Below are 18,806 nucleotides of genomic sequence, written 5' to 3' on the forward strand. Positions count from 1 at the left end.
AGTGACTTTAACAATAATAATCATTTTATCTGATCAATAATTCACAGACTCATCTGTGAGCTGCTGTTGTTTGATCAACACGCTGCTCACAAACTCTCTCTGGTTACACTTTTCCATGAAGCTGCAGCTGTTTGTTCTTCACATGACGAGTGTGTGTGTGTGTGTGTGTGTTTACGGCTCGCAGCGTCTGTTGTGTAACAGACCCACAGCAGGTACATCAGGGGTCAAAGGTCGCTCTGAGGCACACGAGGAGCCATGAGGAACCTGAACAAGGAATTAGTTCAAAAGTTAGAAGAATAATATTTAAAATCAGCAAAACAAACAACAAACAACAACAAAACAAAAGTTGGAATAAAATTAAATCATTCATATAAATAAAGACAATAAATATAAATGTTTCATGTTTGTTCCTACTCATTTCATTTGTTGTGATTTGTTTTTAACTTTTTAAATAATAATATATTTAAAAACCTTTTTTTATATAAATTAAACATGTATTTTAAATATAATTTTCTTGATTTTTTAAATTTGTTTTTTAATGATTCTGTCCCTTTGATTTGTTTTTATCGTGTCACTTTTCACTAATTTTTCACACTTTTTGGGACACTTCCTGCCGAGTTGCTGATTGTTGTTTTTCTTGTGTTTTTGAAAGAAATAAAAATCATAAATTAGCTCGTGTTTCAAAGCTTGTGAAGCAAAAGAAATCTGATCCAGCTTTCAAAGGGTTAATGTGTTGTGAAGAGGCTGCTGTTTGTGTCAGACTCCACATGTAAACACGGATCACGCAACATGTTGGCGTCCGGCTCGCTCTGCGGGGGCGGGGCCAGGTCCTCAGTAAGGCCGGAGCAGCAGCAGGAGGGGCTGCTGGGAGTCTATTTCAGACTCGGAGACAAACAGCCATCGGGGGGGCGTCCCTCCCCCTCAGGGGTATAAAGGCTGCGGGGCTCCTGACGGCGGCAGACTGACACTAGCCACAGAAGAAGAAGCAGAGGATGGACATCCAGACAGGTCAGGTGGTGCATCCGCTGGGCGCCATGGAGAGTCTGGAGAAGCAGCTGAGCTGCCCGATCTGCCTCGACATGTTCACGAAGCCCGTGGTCATCCTGCCCTGCCAGCACAACCTGTGCCGCAGCTGCGCCAACGACCTCTACGAGTCCCGAAACCCCTACCACTTCTCCGGGGGGACCTTCCGCTGCCCCACCTGTCGCTTCGAGGTCATGCTGGACCGCCACGGCGTGTACGGGCTGCAGAGGAACCTCCTGGTGGAGAACATCATCGACATCTACAAGGAGCAGCAGGAGAGGAAGGCCGGGGACAGCGAGGACGCCCTGCTGAAGGAAAAGGACGCCAAGGAGCCGCGATGCAAGGAGCACGAGGATGAGCACATCAACATCTACTGTGTCAGCTGCCAGACGCCCACCTGCTCCATGTGCAAGGTGTTCGGACAGCACAAGGACTGCGAGGTGTCGCCACTGCACGCTGTCTACCAGAGCCAGAAGAGCGAGCTGCACGCCGCTGTGGAGCTGCTCGCCACAGGGAACAGCTGTGCGCAGGCCGTCATGGTGCAGATGGAAGACACCTGCAAGCTGATTCAGGAGAATGGCGAGCTGCAGAGGAGGCGGCTGGGCGAGAGTTTTGACCTGCTCTACGCCATCCTGGAGGAGCGCAAAGGCGAGCTGCTGGAGCGGATCGACCGTGAGGAGCAGAGCAAGCTGGCGGCGCTGCGGCAACTGGCAGACGAATACAAGGAGCAGCTGCAGCTCAGCAGCCAGCTGCAGGAGAAGCTGCGGCAGAGCATGCAGACCTATGGCGCCGCACAGTTTCTGCTCGCAGCCACGCAGCTCCAGGAGGAGGTCCAGCGGGCAGCCACGACGGCGCAGCTGCAGAGACCCGAGCCCGGCTTCGAGAGCATGGAGCACCTGAGCCTGGACACGCAGGAGGCCGAGGATCTGCTCACCACCATGGACTTCAGACCGGGCGGCGAGGACCAGGACACAGAGTGACTGTGATAGGACAGTCTGAGGACAGACAGACTGTGATTGGACGGATGTGTCCGAGGACGTTGCTGCTGTTTCGGAGACTTGAGGTCCCTCAGGACGAGCCGGAGTTGTGCAATCTTTGAGGAAAGTTTTTCTATTTGTCTTTTTATACTTTTCTATGGTCGATTGTTTGTAGTTTTTATTTATTGTGTTTGTGAATCTTTGAGGTGTGAATAAAGCTTTGTTGGACTGATGAGTTTGTGTCCTAGTGGTTTTTGGGGACTCTCCCTCAGAGGCTGTTTTTAGCTGCACATGTCCTCCTATATTTACCGCCGTCAGTGAACACCTCCTGGCCTTACTTAGAGCTCTGTCTGACTGAATGGAGGCTATTTTGTCCTGAGTGCCGAGAATAGTTTCACACGTGGGGGGGTTAGGTTTCTGAGGGTGACCCAGCTGGACTGAGACATGCTGGGAGGCAGACTGTGGCTGTTATCGGAGGACGAAGAGGTCGAGTTTCCAAACCTGAATCACATCACGTCACACTTACAGTCTGATATGGTGCCACGTATATGAGGTGTTCACAGCGCCACATATATGAGGTGTGCACAGTGCCACACATAAACTCCAGTCCTCCATACAGCCGGAGATGAGGTCCATCTTTTATTTTTAGCAACACAGATGTGCAGCATGATAATAAACTTCACATTTAAAAACTCTCAAATAATGGAATAATAACTTCTAGGGGATATATATGTATATATATATATATGTGTGTATGTGTGTGTGTGTGCGTGTGTATCAGCATCATTATCTGGATATTATAACATAAGAGACTGACAATCTGTGTATCAAAATACCTGCCATTAAATGTTGCAAATTCACACATATATAGATAGATAGATTTATAGATAGATAGATAGAGAGATATATAATGAAAGTAGTAGTTTTGTGTCTCTTTATGTAAATTTTGTCTTTATTGATCAGTTGGTGTCATTTTGTTTACTTTTGTGTTAATTTTGGATTTTTTTTAAAGTAATTTTGTGTCAATATTGTCTTTGTTGGTTATTTTGTGAAATTGTGTCGTAACTTTTTCAGTGATTTTGTAGCTTTTTGAGGTAATTTTGTCTTTTGGGGTAATTTTATCCATTTTTGTGTATTATTTCATTTTGTTATTTGTAAATCTGTTTAATAAATGCCGAATATTCTGTGCATCTACATGTATTTTCAGTGTGGGGGTGTTTTATATTTACAGATTACAGATCGATTCATTAATAAGGTTTCATGTGCAGAGAAGAGTAACTATGAGGAGTTCATCTGGACAGTTATTAATAAACCAGCTGATGTGACACAAAGATGTTCAAGAGTGACTGAGATCATGGACTCAGTGTGGATCAGTGACACACACACACACACACACACACACACACACACACACACAAACAAACACACACACACACACACACACACACACACACACACACACACACACACACACACACACACACACAAACACAAACACACACACACACACACACACTCACAAACAAACACACACTCACAAACACACACACACACACACTCACAAACACACACTCACACACACACACAGTGTCTTTTATTAGAGCGACTGACAAAAGAAGCCAAGCACTCGACCTCTGTGACCTCCACAGCAGCTGACTGCAGGCCGGACGCAGCTCACACACACACACACACACACACACACACACACACACACACACACACACACACACGTATATTATATTGTCACAGTCATCAAACATTAATGATGACGTCCACTGTTCTTACTACTTGTCTTTGTTTACGGCATCATGTCCACTCTTGTTTTGTCTTTACTCTTTACTCTTGTTTTGGTTTTTTTCTGTTAAATTGTGTGTCTTTTTCTGGTCATTTTGTGTCTTTTCGTGGTTATTTTGTGTCATTTTGTGTCTTTTCCTGGTTGCTTGTGAGTGTTCCTGGTAGTTTTGCTTCTCTGCAGATGTTCAGATGTCTTTTGGTCACGTTGTGTCTCCTCGTGGTGTTAAACTGAGTGACATTTTGCAGGTGGGGGCCCGGTGGGCCCCTGACCCTGTGCTGGAGTACTCGGCAGGCCGGTTCAGGTCTGGGATGAGCTGCCACATGTTGTTGTTGTGGATCAGAGCTGCAGAGTGCATCTCAGGTGTCAGACGGACACTACAGACAGTATATACATATACACATATATATATCAGGTATATATACTGTATATGGTGAAGCGTATGGGCTGCATCTTCACATGCAGACGAGGGAGACTCAGAGGATCATGTTGACCGTGTTGATCTGCTGACGGCATCACCAGAGGCTCAATGTAAACACAACAACAAGTTACTGATGTAAATATAAAGAGAATAAAGCTCAGAGTGAGCTTAGAGAAGCAGATGTTTGTTATCAGTCAGAGTACACAAGTACTGACAGATTCATGTACTGCAGAGTCAAAATACTACTGATAGTATCATATGTTTCTATTTTCATCTTTCATTCATTATAAGTCAGAGTATTTATATTAATTGCATGCTAGAGTATTTTCATTGATTACATGTCGGGCGGTATGTACCTGTGAATCAGAGGGCGGTATGTACCCGTCGATCAGAGGGCGGTATTAACCCGTCGATCAGAGGGAGGTATTTACCCGTCGATCAGAGGGCGGTATGTACCCGTGAATCAGAGGGCGGTATTTACCCGTGAATCAGAGGGCGGCATGTACCCGTCGATCTGAGGGCGGTATGTACCCGTGAATCAGAGGGCGGTATGTACCCGTCGATCTGAGGGCGGTATGTACCCGTGAATCAGAGGGCGGCATGTACCCGTCGATCTGAGGGCGGTATGTACCCATGAATCAGAGGGCGGTATTTACCCGTGAATCAGAGGGCGGTATGTACCTGTTGATCAGAGGGCGGCATGTACCCGTGAATCAGAGGGCGGTATGTACCCATGAATCAGAGGGCGGCATGTACCCGTGAATCAGAGGGCGGTATGTACCCGTCGATCAGAGGGCGGTATGTACCCGTGAATCAGAGGATGGTATGTACCCGTCGATCAGAGGGTGGTATTTACCCGTCGATCAGAGGGCGGTATGTACCCGTCGATCAGAGGGCGGTATTTACCCGTGAATCAGAGGGCGGTATGTACCCGTGAATCAGAGGGCGGTATGTACCCGTGAATCAGAGGGCGGTATGTACCCGTGAATCAGAGGGCGGCATGTACCCGTGAATCAGAGGGCGGTATGTACCCGTGAATCAGAGGGCGGTATGTACCCGTTGATCAGAGGGCAGAATGTGCCCGTGAATCAGAGGGCGGTATGTACCCGTGAATCAGAGGGCGGTATGTACCCGTCGATCAGAGGGCGGTATGTACCCGTGAATCAGAGGGCGGCATGTACCCGTGAATCAGAGGGCGGCATGTACCCGTCGATCTGAGGGCAGTATGTACCCGTGAATCAGAGGGCGGTATTTACCCGCGAATCAGAGGGTGGTATGTACCTGTCGATCAGAGGGCGGCATGTACTCGTGAATCAGAGGGCGGTATGTACCCGTGAATCAGAGGGCGGTATGTACCCGTGAATCAGAGGGCGGTATGTACCCGTCGATCAGAGGGCGGTATGTACCCGTGAATCAGAGGGCGGTATGTACCCGTGAATCAGAGGGCGGTATGTACCCGTCGATCAGAGGGCGGTATGTACCCGTGGATCAGAGGGCGGCATGTACCCATGAATCAGAGGGCGGCATGTACCCGTGAATCAGAGGGCGGTATGTACCCGTCGATCTGAGGGCGGTATGTACCCGTGAATCAGAGGGCGGCATGTACCCATGAATCAGAGGGCGGCATGTACCCGTCGATCTGAGGGCAGTATGTACCCGTGAATCAGAGGGCGGTATTTACCCGTGAATCAGAGGGCGGTATGTACCTGTCGATCAGAGGGCGGCATGTACCCGTGAATCAGAGGGCGGTATGTACCCGTGAATCAGAGGGCGGTATGTACCCGTGAATCAGAGGGCGGTATGTACCCGTGAATCAGAGGGCAGTATATACCCTTCGATCAGAGGGCGGTATGTACCCGTCGATCAGAGGGCGGTATGCAGTAGGAACTTATCCCTAGAGATGAAGCCGAGAACGATTACCTGGTTGGGTCATGTCCTGAGGATGTCCATTGACAGGGTCCCTTAAGCTGCCCTGAAATGCAGAAAGAGGGGCAGCCCAAAGACCACCAGGTGGAGAACGATGATGGCTGAGCTAGAGGAGAGGAGTCTGTCGGGAAGCTTATTGGGTAGCTGTCTTTAAAACCACATAGACTTTTTTATCAGCACTCTCTTATTTACAGAGCCATTCTTGGCCTACTTGCAGCATATTTATGTTCCTACATTAAGCAAAACATTGAAAATGTCTCTGCTCTCTGTTCACAGAATTTGTTCTTCAAGGTTTGGTCCAGATTTTGGTAAAACAGACTTTTTGTGTGCAGCTCTGTGTGGACTGCACAAAGACTTAAAGCTGCTCTCTGGCCAGTTAAAGACACTGTATGTCATCCTCTACATGCCAATGTCAGGGTATGTCTTAGCTGTTCTTTTAATTCTCTTGTTTCTATGGTTTACTTATAGCACATATTAACCTACGTTTTAGTCGTTCCTTGTGGTAACCTCATTTTGTGTTTTATTTTCTTTGTTTTGGAGTTGTATGCTTTGATGTTGTATTTTTGGTCCATGTAGTCTGTCTGTAACTTTTGTTGCTGCCTGTGTTGGTGAGGACACTCCTGAAAAAGAGATTTTTAATCAAAGGAGGTTTTTCTCGTAAAATAAATAAATAAAAATATGTTCCAATGGGATCAACAAGGATAGCCAAACTGTCGACCCCCTGAACAGAGGGGCGGTCATCATCGTGAATCGGGGGGCAGAAAATTTCCAGTATAAAATGAGGTTCACTTGTTTTAATATGACCATTTTATTTCTGAATTGTACCACTTTTAAAAAAAAAATCTGTGTGTGTGTGTGTTGGGCTTTTGCCTGCAGCAGTGTGTTGTTGTCGTCGTTGTCATGAGGACGGTCATCATGTGATCAGCTGATTCTCTCAGTTTAAAGTCAGTCGTCAGTTTCGTCAGTTTCATCAGTGTGAGTCGCCAGAACACACAAACACACGGTGAGTTTGTTCTTCTCTTTAATTACATTTATTAAACTCATTAAGCTACTGTAATCTGATTTAAGTCTGTGAAAGTGACGTGACTGCGAATGTTTCTGTAACTCTCAGATAACAACGCTGAGACGTTTGTTGGTTTTTTTTCTTGATTTGGTCTTTTTTTTTCTCTTGTTTGGGCTGCAAAAAGTCTAATTTAACCACAAAACTACAAAGCTTAAGTCAAAATAATTATATAAAGTGAGGCTATTTTATCCACTTCTGCTGCTCCATTAACCCTTTGAGACCACAGACCCAAACAGAGAGTGGTAACGTGATAAGAAAATGGCCTAAAACTGAGTATTACCAAAAAAACCCTAAAACTATATTTAGAAGGATAAGAAATTCTAGATTTAAATTGTGTTATATTTTCAAAAATATATAAAATCTTATTATAGAAAAAAAATATAATTTTTAACATTTTTAGGTCATTTTCTTTCTTCGTTTTTTGTGCATATTTTCAGATGATTTTCCTGTAACTTTGTTACATTTGTTTGTTTGTTTGTTTGTTTGTTTGTTTGTTGTTTCTAATTTTGGGCCATGTCTTGTTAAGTTGCCTGCTGTTTCTTTTCTATATTTTTGAAAGAAATCAAACCGCTTCAAAGGGTTACAAATGTTAAATATATATTATTAAGTCAACTAAAAAATGTTTGAATTTAGATGAAACTTCTTCATGATGTGTTTTAGCATCCCAGACTTTTATTTTGAAGAGTCGGATTTAAAGTGTATTTTAATTGTATATTGACGATAAAATGATTTGAAATTGTTTCGGAGTGAAATCGTCGGTTGTGTAAATTGAGATTATCATCAGGGTGTGGTGACAACTCTAAGAGCAACCTCCAACGCAGTCACACTGTTTTAATTCTCAGCAACATTTAAAATGAACTGTTAAAATGAAGTTTAAATGACTTTAAAGAGACTCAAGTAAAACAAACAAGAGAAAATCTCCTTCAGATGAAGAGTTTCGTCAGAACGCAGCTTTGTTTGATTCGACGCGGTCGGGTACGACCGTGAGCTCATGGGCCGGCTGACTTTAGTAGTCAAAGTCGACACTGTTATGTTACTGATTTTATTGGTTTCATCACAAAAGCAAACATTTCAATATTACCGCAGCCTGCAAGTAGCAGCTTAGCTTTTTTTAATTAAAAGAAAAACTTTTTCATGCTTCCCCTCTGCCCTGCTTTCATACATTTATGTGATCATTGCCAAAAACTCATGGCTGTTTTTTATTCTTGTTATTTTTACTTTAATTACTTTTACTTAAATGTTATGACTTTTCTCTTACAATACAATAACTTTTTATCGCACTATATTTCCACTTTTGTTCTTAGTCGTATGTATCATATGTTTTCTAATGATGTTTCAAAAAAGAAAAATTCCCAGAAAAATATCATTATGCCTTTTTCTTGAAAAGAGTTTTTACCTCAAAATATTATGCTGTGACCCTTGATGTCAGAATTTCTTCATCAAAAAAATCAAGCAAATAATAATACTAAAATATAATTTATCAATAACAATTAAAATCTTTGTTTTCAAAATATTTAGCCTCCATTGCACTTAATGTACTTAAAAATGTCCAACATTTAAGTTGAAAATCGAGAGGACCCACAATAGAACCCTGAGGAACTTCGCCCGTCGCTACCGTCAACATGATGCTCATTTTTAAGTAAACATCAACAAACACAGCTTTGATGTTTTATATATCGAATTTTCTTGCTGACGACATTGTCTTATTTCAGTGTCATGGATCGTAAACTGGATCTGTCGCGTCTGACGGATGAGGAGGCCAAACACGTCTGGGAGGTGATTCAGCGAGACTTTAACCTCCGAAAGAAAGAGGAGGAGAGACTCGGGTGAGAACAACTTTGTTAAGCTCTTTTGACATTTCTAACTTGTCATAGTTTGATCAAAATAAAGTAAAATTTATTCTGTTTTGGGAGATGAGAGGAGCTTTCAGTCTCCATTCATGGTCATCATCTGGACTATAAATGTAAACATTTCTTATAAACCATTTTAATATATGAAAAATGTTGGACAGGACACGTCATTATCATAATTCACACATGAAGTTCTAATTCTTTTTATCTTTTTGATCCGATTAATCCTTTGAAGCTTGGAACGGCATCACTTTTCTTGTGCTGCTTTCAGATGCCTTTCACAAGCATTTAACCCTTTGTGAGCAAACTGCTGTTATTTCCTTCAGAAGGGTAGGGGAAAAGGGACTGAGCCACTTGATAATAAATGTTCCACAATTTGCAAGAAACTAGTTGATTTATAAAATTGTTTTAAAAAACAAAAACATATAGGGACAAAAGAAAAAAGCCAGGAAAAAATGTGTAGGGAAAAAAATATGAAAAAAAATAAGAATAAACATTTAGGGATAAAAGAAAAAAAGCTAACGAAAAATGTTTAGGGAAAAAATTAAAAAAAAACTTTGGGGAAAAACTATATTTTGAGCAAATTATTTGAATTACATATTTACATTATGTTACAGAATTATTATACTTTTTGAAGGGCTTTTTTCAGGTTGTTTCCTTTTATGACTTTTTTTCCAGGTAATTTTCTTATAATATTTTCAAATACTTACAATTTTTTATATGTACACAGTATGGGAATATAGGATGGTACAATAAACATAAAAAATCTATACGTGCCTTCCTAATTATTTCATGTATTTTAGATGCTCAAATGTTGATAGACATGTCAACATTACGTGTTTAATACTGAACAGTACTTACCTAAAGTATAACCCTATATTATTAACATCATATGTACAGCATTACAAAATGAAACTTTACATGTGTTTTAGTGAATGTGACAGCAGATCTCAGATCTAAATACTCGTCCGTACATGTAAACGTCGATGTTATGGATGATCGTGTATCAAAATGTTTAAGTTTGTGGCGGTAAAGTGAAGAGTTTCCGTGAATCGTTAATGTGACGTTCAGAGGAATGCGAGCGTGAAAGACGTCGTTGTTGTTGCGGTCGATCACGACTCGGTCACACGGACGGGAGTCTGCAGGAGTCAGCAGGAGGCTCACAAAGACACTCTCTGTTCCACACTCAGGACTCAAACTCCCATCAGCCCCGGGGGCAAACTCAGAGACTCTTCCAGAGCAACACGTTTTAACGACAGGAAACAGACGTTTCCATCGTTCACACCCAAAGTCTCCTCCGCTGAAAACACCATCTGTCCTGTGAGAGACGCAGTGATGAGACGCAGCGATGAGACGCAGCGATGAGACGCAGCGATGCGCTACAACAGTTCCTCCGCCGCTGATCCGGCACGGATTCAATCACGTCATATGATCGATGTTATTGATTAAACCTCCAACAGTATATGACAGAGTTCAGCTGAGCAACAGAAACATGAATGCAGCATCCAAAAACACTTCACTGCAACTTATACTGCAATACTTATACTGCAGTTATATACGTTAATTCAGTGAGCTCTGGCCTGCAGGCTGGTACTTGTACTTTACTGCTTCTAACAGCAGGATAGTAATTCTAGTAGTACTGTGTATTGTAGTACTGTGGTTCAAGTCATGGTGTTTTAGTTCTATTAGAAGACATACTGTAGTTTTAGTAGTACTACTGTAGTTCCAGTAGTTCTAATGGTAGATTCTCTATAATTCCAGTAGTATTGTTGTAGTAGTAATATTGAGCTTCTAGTGATAGTACTACAGTTCTAGTAGCAGCAATGTAGTTATATTAGTAGATATAATGTAGTTCTAGTAGTATGTAGTTCCAGTAGTTCTAATAGTAGATATACTGTAATTTTAGTAGCAGTATTGTAGTTCTAGTAGCGGCATTGCATTGCAGTTCAAGTAGTAGTAGTGTGTTTCTAGAAGTAGATACATTGTATTTCTAGTAGCAGTACTGTGGTTCTAGTGTTATATTTCAAGTAGTAGAGATAGTATGTTATACTTCAAGTAGCAGAGATAGTAATAGAATTTCTAATAGTAGTATTGTGGTTCCAGTAGTTCTAATAGTAGATATACTGTATTTCCAGGAGTAGTACTGTAGTTCATGCTGCAGTACTTTGGGTCTAATGGTAGAATTACAAATGTGCTCCTATCAATAATATTGTAGTTCTAATAGTAGCACTGCAGTTCTAGTGGTAAGATACACTGTAGTTGCAGTAATATTGCAGTTCTAGTTGTAGATATACTGTGGTTGTACTGTGGTTCTAGCAGTAGATATACTGTAGTTCTAGTAGTATTGTAGTTGTAGTTGTAGTACTGTAGTGTCAGTACCGTGGTTGATATACTACTGTACTACTGTAAAATACTGTGAGAAGCTGTGGTGGAGTAAAATATTTACTCAGGTACAAATCGTGATAAAAGAAGAAACATTTTACTGCAACATGCTGACTTTTACTATAAGTACATTTGGATATTTGTACTTCAGTAGGGTTTTGAAAGCAGGACTTGGATCTGCGGTGAAGTATTCTCACAGTCTGTGCAGTAACTGATCAGAGTATTTCTTCACCCTGACAGGAAGTGTGTGTGAGTGAGGCTGATCGCTGAAGACGTCATGCAGCTTCAGGCTGAATGAATGAGTCCTGTGTGAACGCTGATAATCTGATTTTCACTGTGAAAAGCTTCATTTACACTCCAGATAAACTGGATCGTTCACGCTGAGCCAGTTTTGTTCCCTCGGCTCCTCACGGTGACGTGCTGTCGTTTGGTTTAACAGGAACTGCAGGGAGACGTAAACGCGGGGCGAATGTACGCGACAGACGACGTCAACAGGAGACTGTGAATGTTTTCAAACTGTGGTTCGGGTCCTCCGGGCGGACGCCTCGGTCACGTGTACAACACACTGTTCTCTCACAAGACGTTCAGCTGCTGCACCACATGTTCAGTCTACATCCTCCTCCATACGCCGTTAGTGTCTCCTGAACCTCCTGAGACCTGCGTCCTCTCATCAGGACATCACTGTCTCTCAGACCTGTTGTCCTCATTCAGAAACACTGTTTGTGCCATCTAGTGGTAACAAAAACACAGTACACTGATCTGTATACAAACAAGACAGCAGCCATCTCTGCAGTCAGTCTGCAGCCCATCCGAACACGAGTGGACAAAGTCCAGAACCTGGTCTGGGTCAGGGTTGGTGTCTGACATGATATGATATGTAATACATTATATATATGATATGGAATTAAATATATGATATAAAGTAGGATTTTAAATGACATGAAATTATGTATGATATATAAAATGATATGATATTTAATAAAACGTGAACAATTTCATCAAAAGGAACAAGCTGAGAGGCTGTTAATTAGGAATGACTCGTTTGAGGACGTTGTGACTTTATTATCGTCTCATTTGAGGACATGTTGTTCTAGTAGTAGACATTCTGTAGTTTTAATAGCAGTACTGCAATTCTAGTCATAGAATGGTAGATCTTAAATGTAGTTTTGTAGTTCTAGTAGTAGCAGTGTTGTGCTGTGCAGTGTTTGTGTGTGTGCTCTGACCTGGGATCAGAGTGAGCGATCATCGAATCCAGTGTCCTCTGTAACAGGTCCTACGGTCGACCACACCGCGTCCACGGTCACCTTGGGCTGGGCTCGCCATCACTCAGTTCATCAGTGAATCTGGTGCCTCAAAAACCAGCCTACACAAACAATGAAGAATTAAACGTTATCAGATCTATTTCCAACAGGAGACCTCATTAACTTTATCTTCTTCAATGTATTTTACAAAATATAACCAAAAACTGAGGATATACACAGTGGAATTAACTAAATTGCAATGTATCACAATATTTAGTGTTTTGGCAACAAAAATCACAAAATTACTTTCATAAATGACCATACAAGGTATTTTAATATTTTAAAATATATTAATTATTTTTCTTTTTTAAACCTACTCTTGCTTATAATATATCTCTTTTTAGTCTCTTTTTATACACATTTATTATTTCACACTTTAAACATGAATATAAATTGTTGTTTTAAATTCACTTTAAAATGTATATTTTATACCCAAAATCTGTTAAATGGAATTGTAGTTACACTACAAACCATTAAAGTGAGTAAATTTCTCTGAATTCAGTGTCAATAAAAGCTCCTTTTAGGCTTCAGACCAGAATTAGCAGTTAGCTTAGCGGCTAGCTTGAGCTAGCATTTAGCATAGCATTAGCATCGTGGTACACCACAAAACAAAACAACAATAGCATTAGCAATTACAGTTAGCCAGTCGCGCTAGTGGTTAGCTTCTTTTGAACAGTAATACAGTGATACAGTTCGCACCAAAGTACACTGAAAACAGACAACCTTCGAGAAAGTACCTGAACTTTATCGGAGTAAACACGGTCTGTTTTTAGAAAAAGTACCTGAACTTTATCGCAGTAAACACGGTCTGTTTTTAGAAAAAGTACCAGAACTTTATCGCAGTAAACACGGTCTGTTTTTAGAAAAAGTACCTGAACTTTATCGCAGTAAACACAGTCTGTTTTTAGGAAAAGTACCTGAACTTTATCGCAGTAAAAACGGTCTGTTGTTGTCTTAGGAGAGCGAGCAAAAAACTGCAGATTGACATGAAATGTATGCCCGAGTTTCTCACCCGAGTTTCAGGCATTAAAAACTTGACAGAAGTTATTTCCTTCAGGTTTTAGCTCGTTGTCTGATAGAAGAGCAGCTCATCAACACTGTGAGGAGGAAAAGTAAAAATGTTTTAGATTAATTCAGGCATCCACAACGGGATTCACCTTGTCCACCGTGATATCATAGAGGACATCCTTGAGACGTTTCTAGGACGTTCTTCAGGAAATGACGCAAGAAGTGACGTCATGCACAGATAAAGGTCGTACTAGTACCCTCTACCACTGCCGATACACAGTGTGTGCACTCACTACTAGGATTAACAGGAACTACATCATTAAACCATAGATAAGGGAGAAGTATCCATGTATCTCACAGAGGTTCCATGTAGTTCTAGTGGTAGTACTGTGATCTTAGTAGCACTGTAGTTCGAGCAGTATTAGTATTAGTATTAGTTCAGGTACTCACAGGTCGTCTCTGTCTTTTGCTGTCGTTAAAGTGAGTTGAAGACTAAAATCGAGAAATACTACTAATAGTAATAGTAATAGTACTACTAATAGTAGTAGTATTAGTATCAGTTCAGGTACTCACAGGTGGTCTCTGTCCCCTGTTGATGTCCTTGCAGTGAGTTGAAGACTAAAATCGAGAAGGAGGACACAAAGCGGGAGCTGCTGGGTTCTCAGAGTCAGCTGTCCGAGTCTCACTGTATCCGCTGCCTGCAGCCCTTCAAGTTCCTGGTCAACAGTAAGCGCCAGTGTCTGGACTGCCACATGTACACCTGCAAGTCCTGCAGCCGCTACAACAAGAAGGAGCACGGCTGGGTGTGTGACAACTGCCGCATGACCAGGTGAGACCCCCACAGGTGACTCTGAGTCCTGACAGGAAGGTCTGAGTCCTGTCAAGTAGGTCTGAGTCCTGTAAGGTAGGTGTGAGTCCTGTAAGGTAGGTCTGAGTCCTGTAAGGTAGGTGTGAGTCCTGTAAGGTAGGTCTGAGTCCTAGAAGGTAGGTGTGAGTCCTGTAAGGTAGGTCTGAGTCCTATAAGGTAGGTCTGAGTCCTAGAAGGTAGGTGTGAGTCCTGTAAGGTAGGTCTGAGTCCTATAAGGTACTTTCGTTCTATGTAGTAGTATCCTAGTTCTCGTAGTAGATATGTTGTTGTTCTACATAATACTATTGGGGGGGGGGGTTAATAGTAGATATACTAGTATATAGTTCTAGTAGTAGATATACTGTTGCTCTAGTAGTAGTACTGTAGTTATAGTAGTAGACATACTGTTGTTGTAGAAGTATCGTTGTTCTAGCCTTAAATAAGCTGCACTTCTAGTAGTAGTATTGTTGGCCTACTAATAGATATACTGTCAGTCTAGTAGTAGTATTGTAGTTCTGGTAGTAGTTGTAGTTGTAGTTGTTCTAGAAGTATAGTTCTAGTGATAAATATACTGTATTTCTAGTAATATTATTGTAAGTATAGTAGTAGATATACTGCTATTCTTGTAGTAGTATTGTAGTTTGAGTTGTAGTATTGTACATCCAGTAGTAGTATTGTAGTTCTAGCAATAGCATTGCAGAGCTAGAAGTCCTATTATAGTTCTAGCTGTTGTTTTGTAGTTCTCATAGTAGACATACTCTCTTTCTATAAGTAGATATACTGTAGTTCCAGTAGTAATATTGTGGTTCCAGTAGTAGTATTGTAGTCGTAGTAGCAGTGGGTAGGCTGTTGCTGCAGTAGTAGTATTGTAGTTGTAGTAGCAGTGGGTAGGCTGTCGCTGCAGTAGTAGTATTGTAGTTGTAGTATTAGTGGGTAGGCTGTCGCTGCAGTAGTAGTATTGTAGTTGTAGTAGCAGTGGGTAGGCTGTCGCTGCAGTAGTAGTATTGTAGTTGTAGTAGCAGTGGGTAGGCTGTCGCTGCAGTAGTAGTATTGTAGTCGTAGTAGTGGCAGTAAGGTATTTGTTGTGTTTTCTTGCAGGGTGCTGAAGATCGGCACTGTGGGTTGGTACCACGACAACGTGAGAAATCGCTTCAAGCGGTTCGGCAGTGCGAAGGTGATGAGGTCGCTGTACAAGAGGCTGAATGGAGACGGTCAGTATGACCTGACCGTGACCTGTCCGATGACCATTACTTCAAAAAATTCTATTCAAGATAAAGAAAAGAATCATCAGCTTCAGAATTATATGAAGTAATAAATATAATATAATATGTAATAAGTATACATTTCTAATTAATCATGCCATTTTGAATTGTTTTAAATTGGAAAAGTTTTAAATCAAATTCTACATAACTGTAAAAATATTTCATATCAAATGATATTTAACTGTTTCAATGCAAAAATGTTGAACAATTAAATTTTTGTTGCATTTAATAAAGAAAAAAATATATGTTTCAAATTTTATCTTAAATATGAGGGCATTTCTCTCACAACACGTAACTTGAATGTGGCTCTGTTTTTACTGCTTTTCTTTAAGTGTTACAATTTTTTTTAATTTAAACATTTTTTGTTATTTCAAAATTATTCTTTTATTAAGATATATATATGATATATTATATAAATGTATATATATAAAATAATACATTTTAAAAGAAGGTGAGAAGACTGTAGGAATCGTGTGTTTAAGTTGCATTTAGTTTTTTTTAAGTCTTTTTTAAATTAAAAATAGTACATTTTTTAATTTTAAAAAATAATCTTCTGTGAAAGGTTAATATGCAAAATGCTGCATTCTAGTGGGATTTACTGTGTTTTTTTCCTTCAGGTCGTGATGACGACACTCAGAGTATGCCGGACGTCCGCAGCCGTGAGTCAACACGACATAACATGTACAACTAAAAATATAACAGGAGGAAACATGTCAGTAAAATCAGCTATTTAAAGTTAATGGTTGTAAAATCTAAATATTTTTCTGTAGTTTTCTGAATTTTAATCAGAAAATTAATCTGCAAATCCCTCTTCCCTCCTAGATTGAAAAATGTATAGCTCTTACAGATTTTATACATTATTTGATTTTCATGTTCAGCAGAGTTCTGAAAAACAATCTCAGCATTTTGGATTTTAAATTTAGTAAAATGAGAAACAGCCATCGACAGCTTTAAATGTCACGGTCTTGTTTTTGTCCCTGTAGATGTGTATAATGGTAATGAGGAAGACAACGGAGAGGCTGAAGTTCAGCGCTACAAAGTGGTAATATCAAAATAAAACCTGCCAATCAGACAAGAAACCTGCAGCTTTCTCTGAATTTCTGCTTCTCTCTCAGATGAGGAAGAATAAACGCCTGCTATCAGTTCATCCTCTGGACTTTGACCCAGAGGACTATTTTCCTTATTCACGACGACCTTCTATACAGGTACAACAACACCTGAGGTACAACAGTACCTAAAGGACAACACCTGAGGTACAACAGTACCTAAAGTACAACACCTGAGGTACAACAGTACCTAAAGTACAACACCTGAGGTACAACAATACCTGAATACATACTGTACAACTGTAGTACAACAGAACATAAAGTATATCGATAGCCTTTGAATAATAGCACTTAAAGTACAACACCTGAATTATAACAACACTTAAAGTACAACACCTGAATTATAACAACACTTAAAGTACAACAGCACTTGAGGTTCATCAGTCCAGATTAATCAGCACACCTGTAGTGATGTCACAGGGCGTGTTGTGGTGCAGGTAACGGCTGTAGCTACAGCATCATGTTGGTGAGTTTCTGGATAATTGTGGCGTGTTTTGAGCAGCAGATGCAGGAGGATCGAGGCTACAGGAACGATGTGGACTACGACATATACAACCAACGAGTAAACCGCAGGAAGAGTCTGGACCGATACGCCATGAGACCAGGTACAGGTACACATAATACACACACACAATGTTGAGGTAAAGGTGAGGTAAAGGTGAGGTAAAGGCGAAGTAAAGGTGAGATAGAGATGAGGAAAAGGTCAGGTAGAGATGAGGTAAAATTGAGATAGAGATGAGGCAAAGGTCAGACAGAGATTAAGTAAAGGTGAGGCAGAGATGAGGAAAAGGTGAGGTAGAGATGAGGAAAAGGTGAGGCAGAGATGAGGAAAAGGTGAGGTAGAGATGAGGAAAAGGTGAGGCAGAGATGAGGAAAAGGTGAGGTAGAGATGAGGAAAAGGTGAGGCAGAGATGAGGAAAAGGTGAGGTAGAGATGAGGAAAAGGTGAGGTAGAGATGAGGAAAAGGTGAGGTAGAGATTAGGTAAAGATCAGGTAGAGATGAGGTAAAGATCAGGTAGTTGTCCGTTGTAGGGCTCCATCCAGTGTCTTTTAGGACTGTCCTTCAGTGTGTCACCTTTTTACCTGTTTGTGTCTACCTGTCCGTGTCTGTCTGTATTTACGTGTCCGTGTTTATGTGTCTGTGTCTTCCTGTCCGTGTCTACTTGTATGTTTACCTGTCCATGCTTACCTGTCTGTATTTACCTGTCCATGTCTACCTGTGCGTGTCTACCTGTGCATGCCTACCTGTGGTCAGATGACTATGGAGACAGCAGGATGGTCCGGACTCGCTCTCTGTCTAAGATCAGCTCGTCTGTGGCTCGGCAGCAGTACGTCGACACCTCAGACGAAGAGGAGTACCCGAGGTACCCCCCTGCGTACCAACAACACCCCCACCGCCGCAAAAACAGCCGCGCCTCCTCCCAGGAGAACCTGGGACAAGCCCCGCCTGTAAGGAAAACAGCCAATCACTGGCTCTGTGTTTAACGTTGAAAACCTGGAACTTTTAGCCACCAAATCAAAGTTTAAAAATGTTCTTTTTTCAAAAACTCACATAACTAAAGAAGGTTCTGACGGCCGTCTGTGGTTTTCGCTGCTTAGATGAACGAGCTGAACAAACGCATGTCAGCCATCGAGAGTCTGCTGAACCGCCTGGAGGAGAAGATGACAACTGCTGACGAGGTGAGACCGGACTTCCAAATAAAACGAAGAATCCCCCCGTAGATCACTTGCAGATGTCCTGGTGTGGAGAAATCTTGTTTTATTTTGAATTTCCGGGATGACTTTCATCATAAATCTCATTTCGTCCGTGTCGTCCTGCAGACGTCAGCTCCGTCGGCTCAGAACGAG

The 18,806-nt window shown here is 41.4% G+C and overlaps 1 protein-coding gene and 1 pseudogene across 3 annotated transcripts in view; both read left to right on the forward strand.

Moving 5' to 3' along the window:
- Positions 1-931: 931 nt before the first annotated feature.
- LOC121962899 (E3 ubiquitin-protein ligase TRIM63 pseudogene) lies at positions 932-2,232 on the forward strand (annotated as a pseudogene).
- Positions 2,233-7,090: 4,858 nt separating this feature from the next.
- The window catches only part of mlpha (melanophilin a), a 16,762-nt gene continuing 5,046 nt past the window's right edge, over positions 7,091-18,806 (forward strand). For all 3 annotated transcript variants that reach the window (XM_042513313.2, XM_042513314.2, XM_088074624.1), the window contains exons 1-11: positions 7,091-7,142; positions 8,915-9,028; positions 14,351-14,572; positions 15,689-15,801; positions 16,470-16,511; positions 16,836-16,894; positions 16,968-17,057; positions 17,461-17,563; positions 18,214-18,407; positions 18,558-18,638; positions 18,780-18,806. The exon at positions 18,780-18,806 is cut by the window's right edge and continues 207 nt beyond it. In XM_042513313.2, the coding sequence (XP_042369247.2) occupies positions 8,919-9,028; positions 14,351-14,572; positions 15,689-15,801; positions 16,470-16,511; positions 16,836-16,894; positions 16,968-17,057; positions 17,461-17,563; positions 18,214-18,407; positions 18,558-18,638; positions 18,780-18,806 (1,041 nt within the window). In that variant the 5' untranslated portion in view covers positions 7,091-7,142; positions 8,915-8,918. The remainder of the gene's footprint in view (positions 7,143-8,914; positions 9,029-14,350; positions 14,573-15,688; positions 15,802-16,469; positions 16,512-16,835; positions 16,895-16,967; positions 17,058-17,460; positions 17,564-18,213; positions 18,408-18,557; positions 18,639-18,779) is intronic.

The sequence above is a fragment of the Plectropomus leopardus genome, chromosome 24, assembly GCF_026936395.1.
Source record: "Plectropomus leopardus strain MGB_pleo_1.0 chromosome 24, ASM2693639v1, whole genome shotgun sequence".
Taxonomy (NCBI): Eukaryota; Metazoa; Chordata; class Actinopteri; order Perciformes; family Serranidae; genus Plectropomus; species Plectropomus leopardus.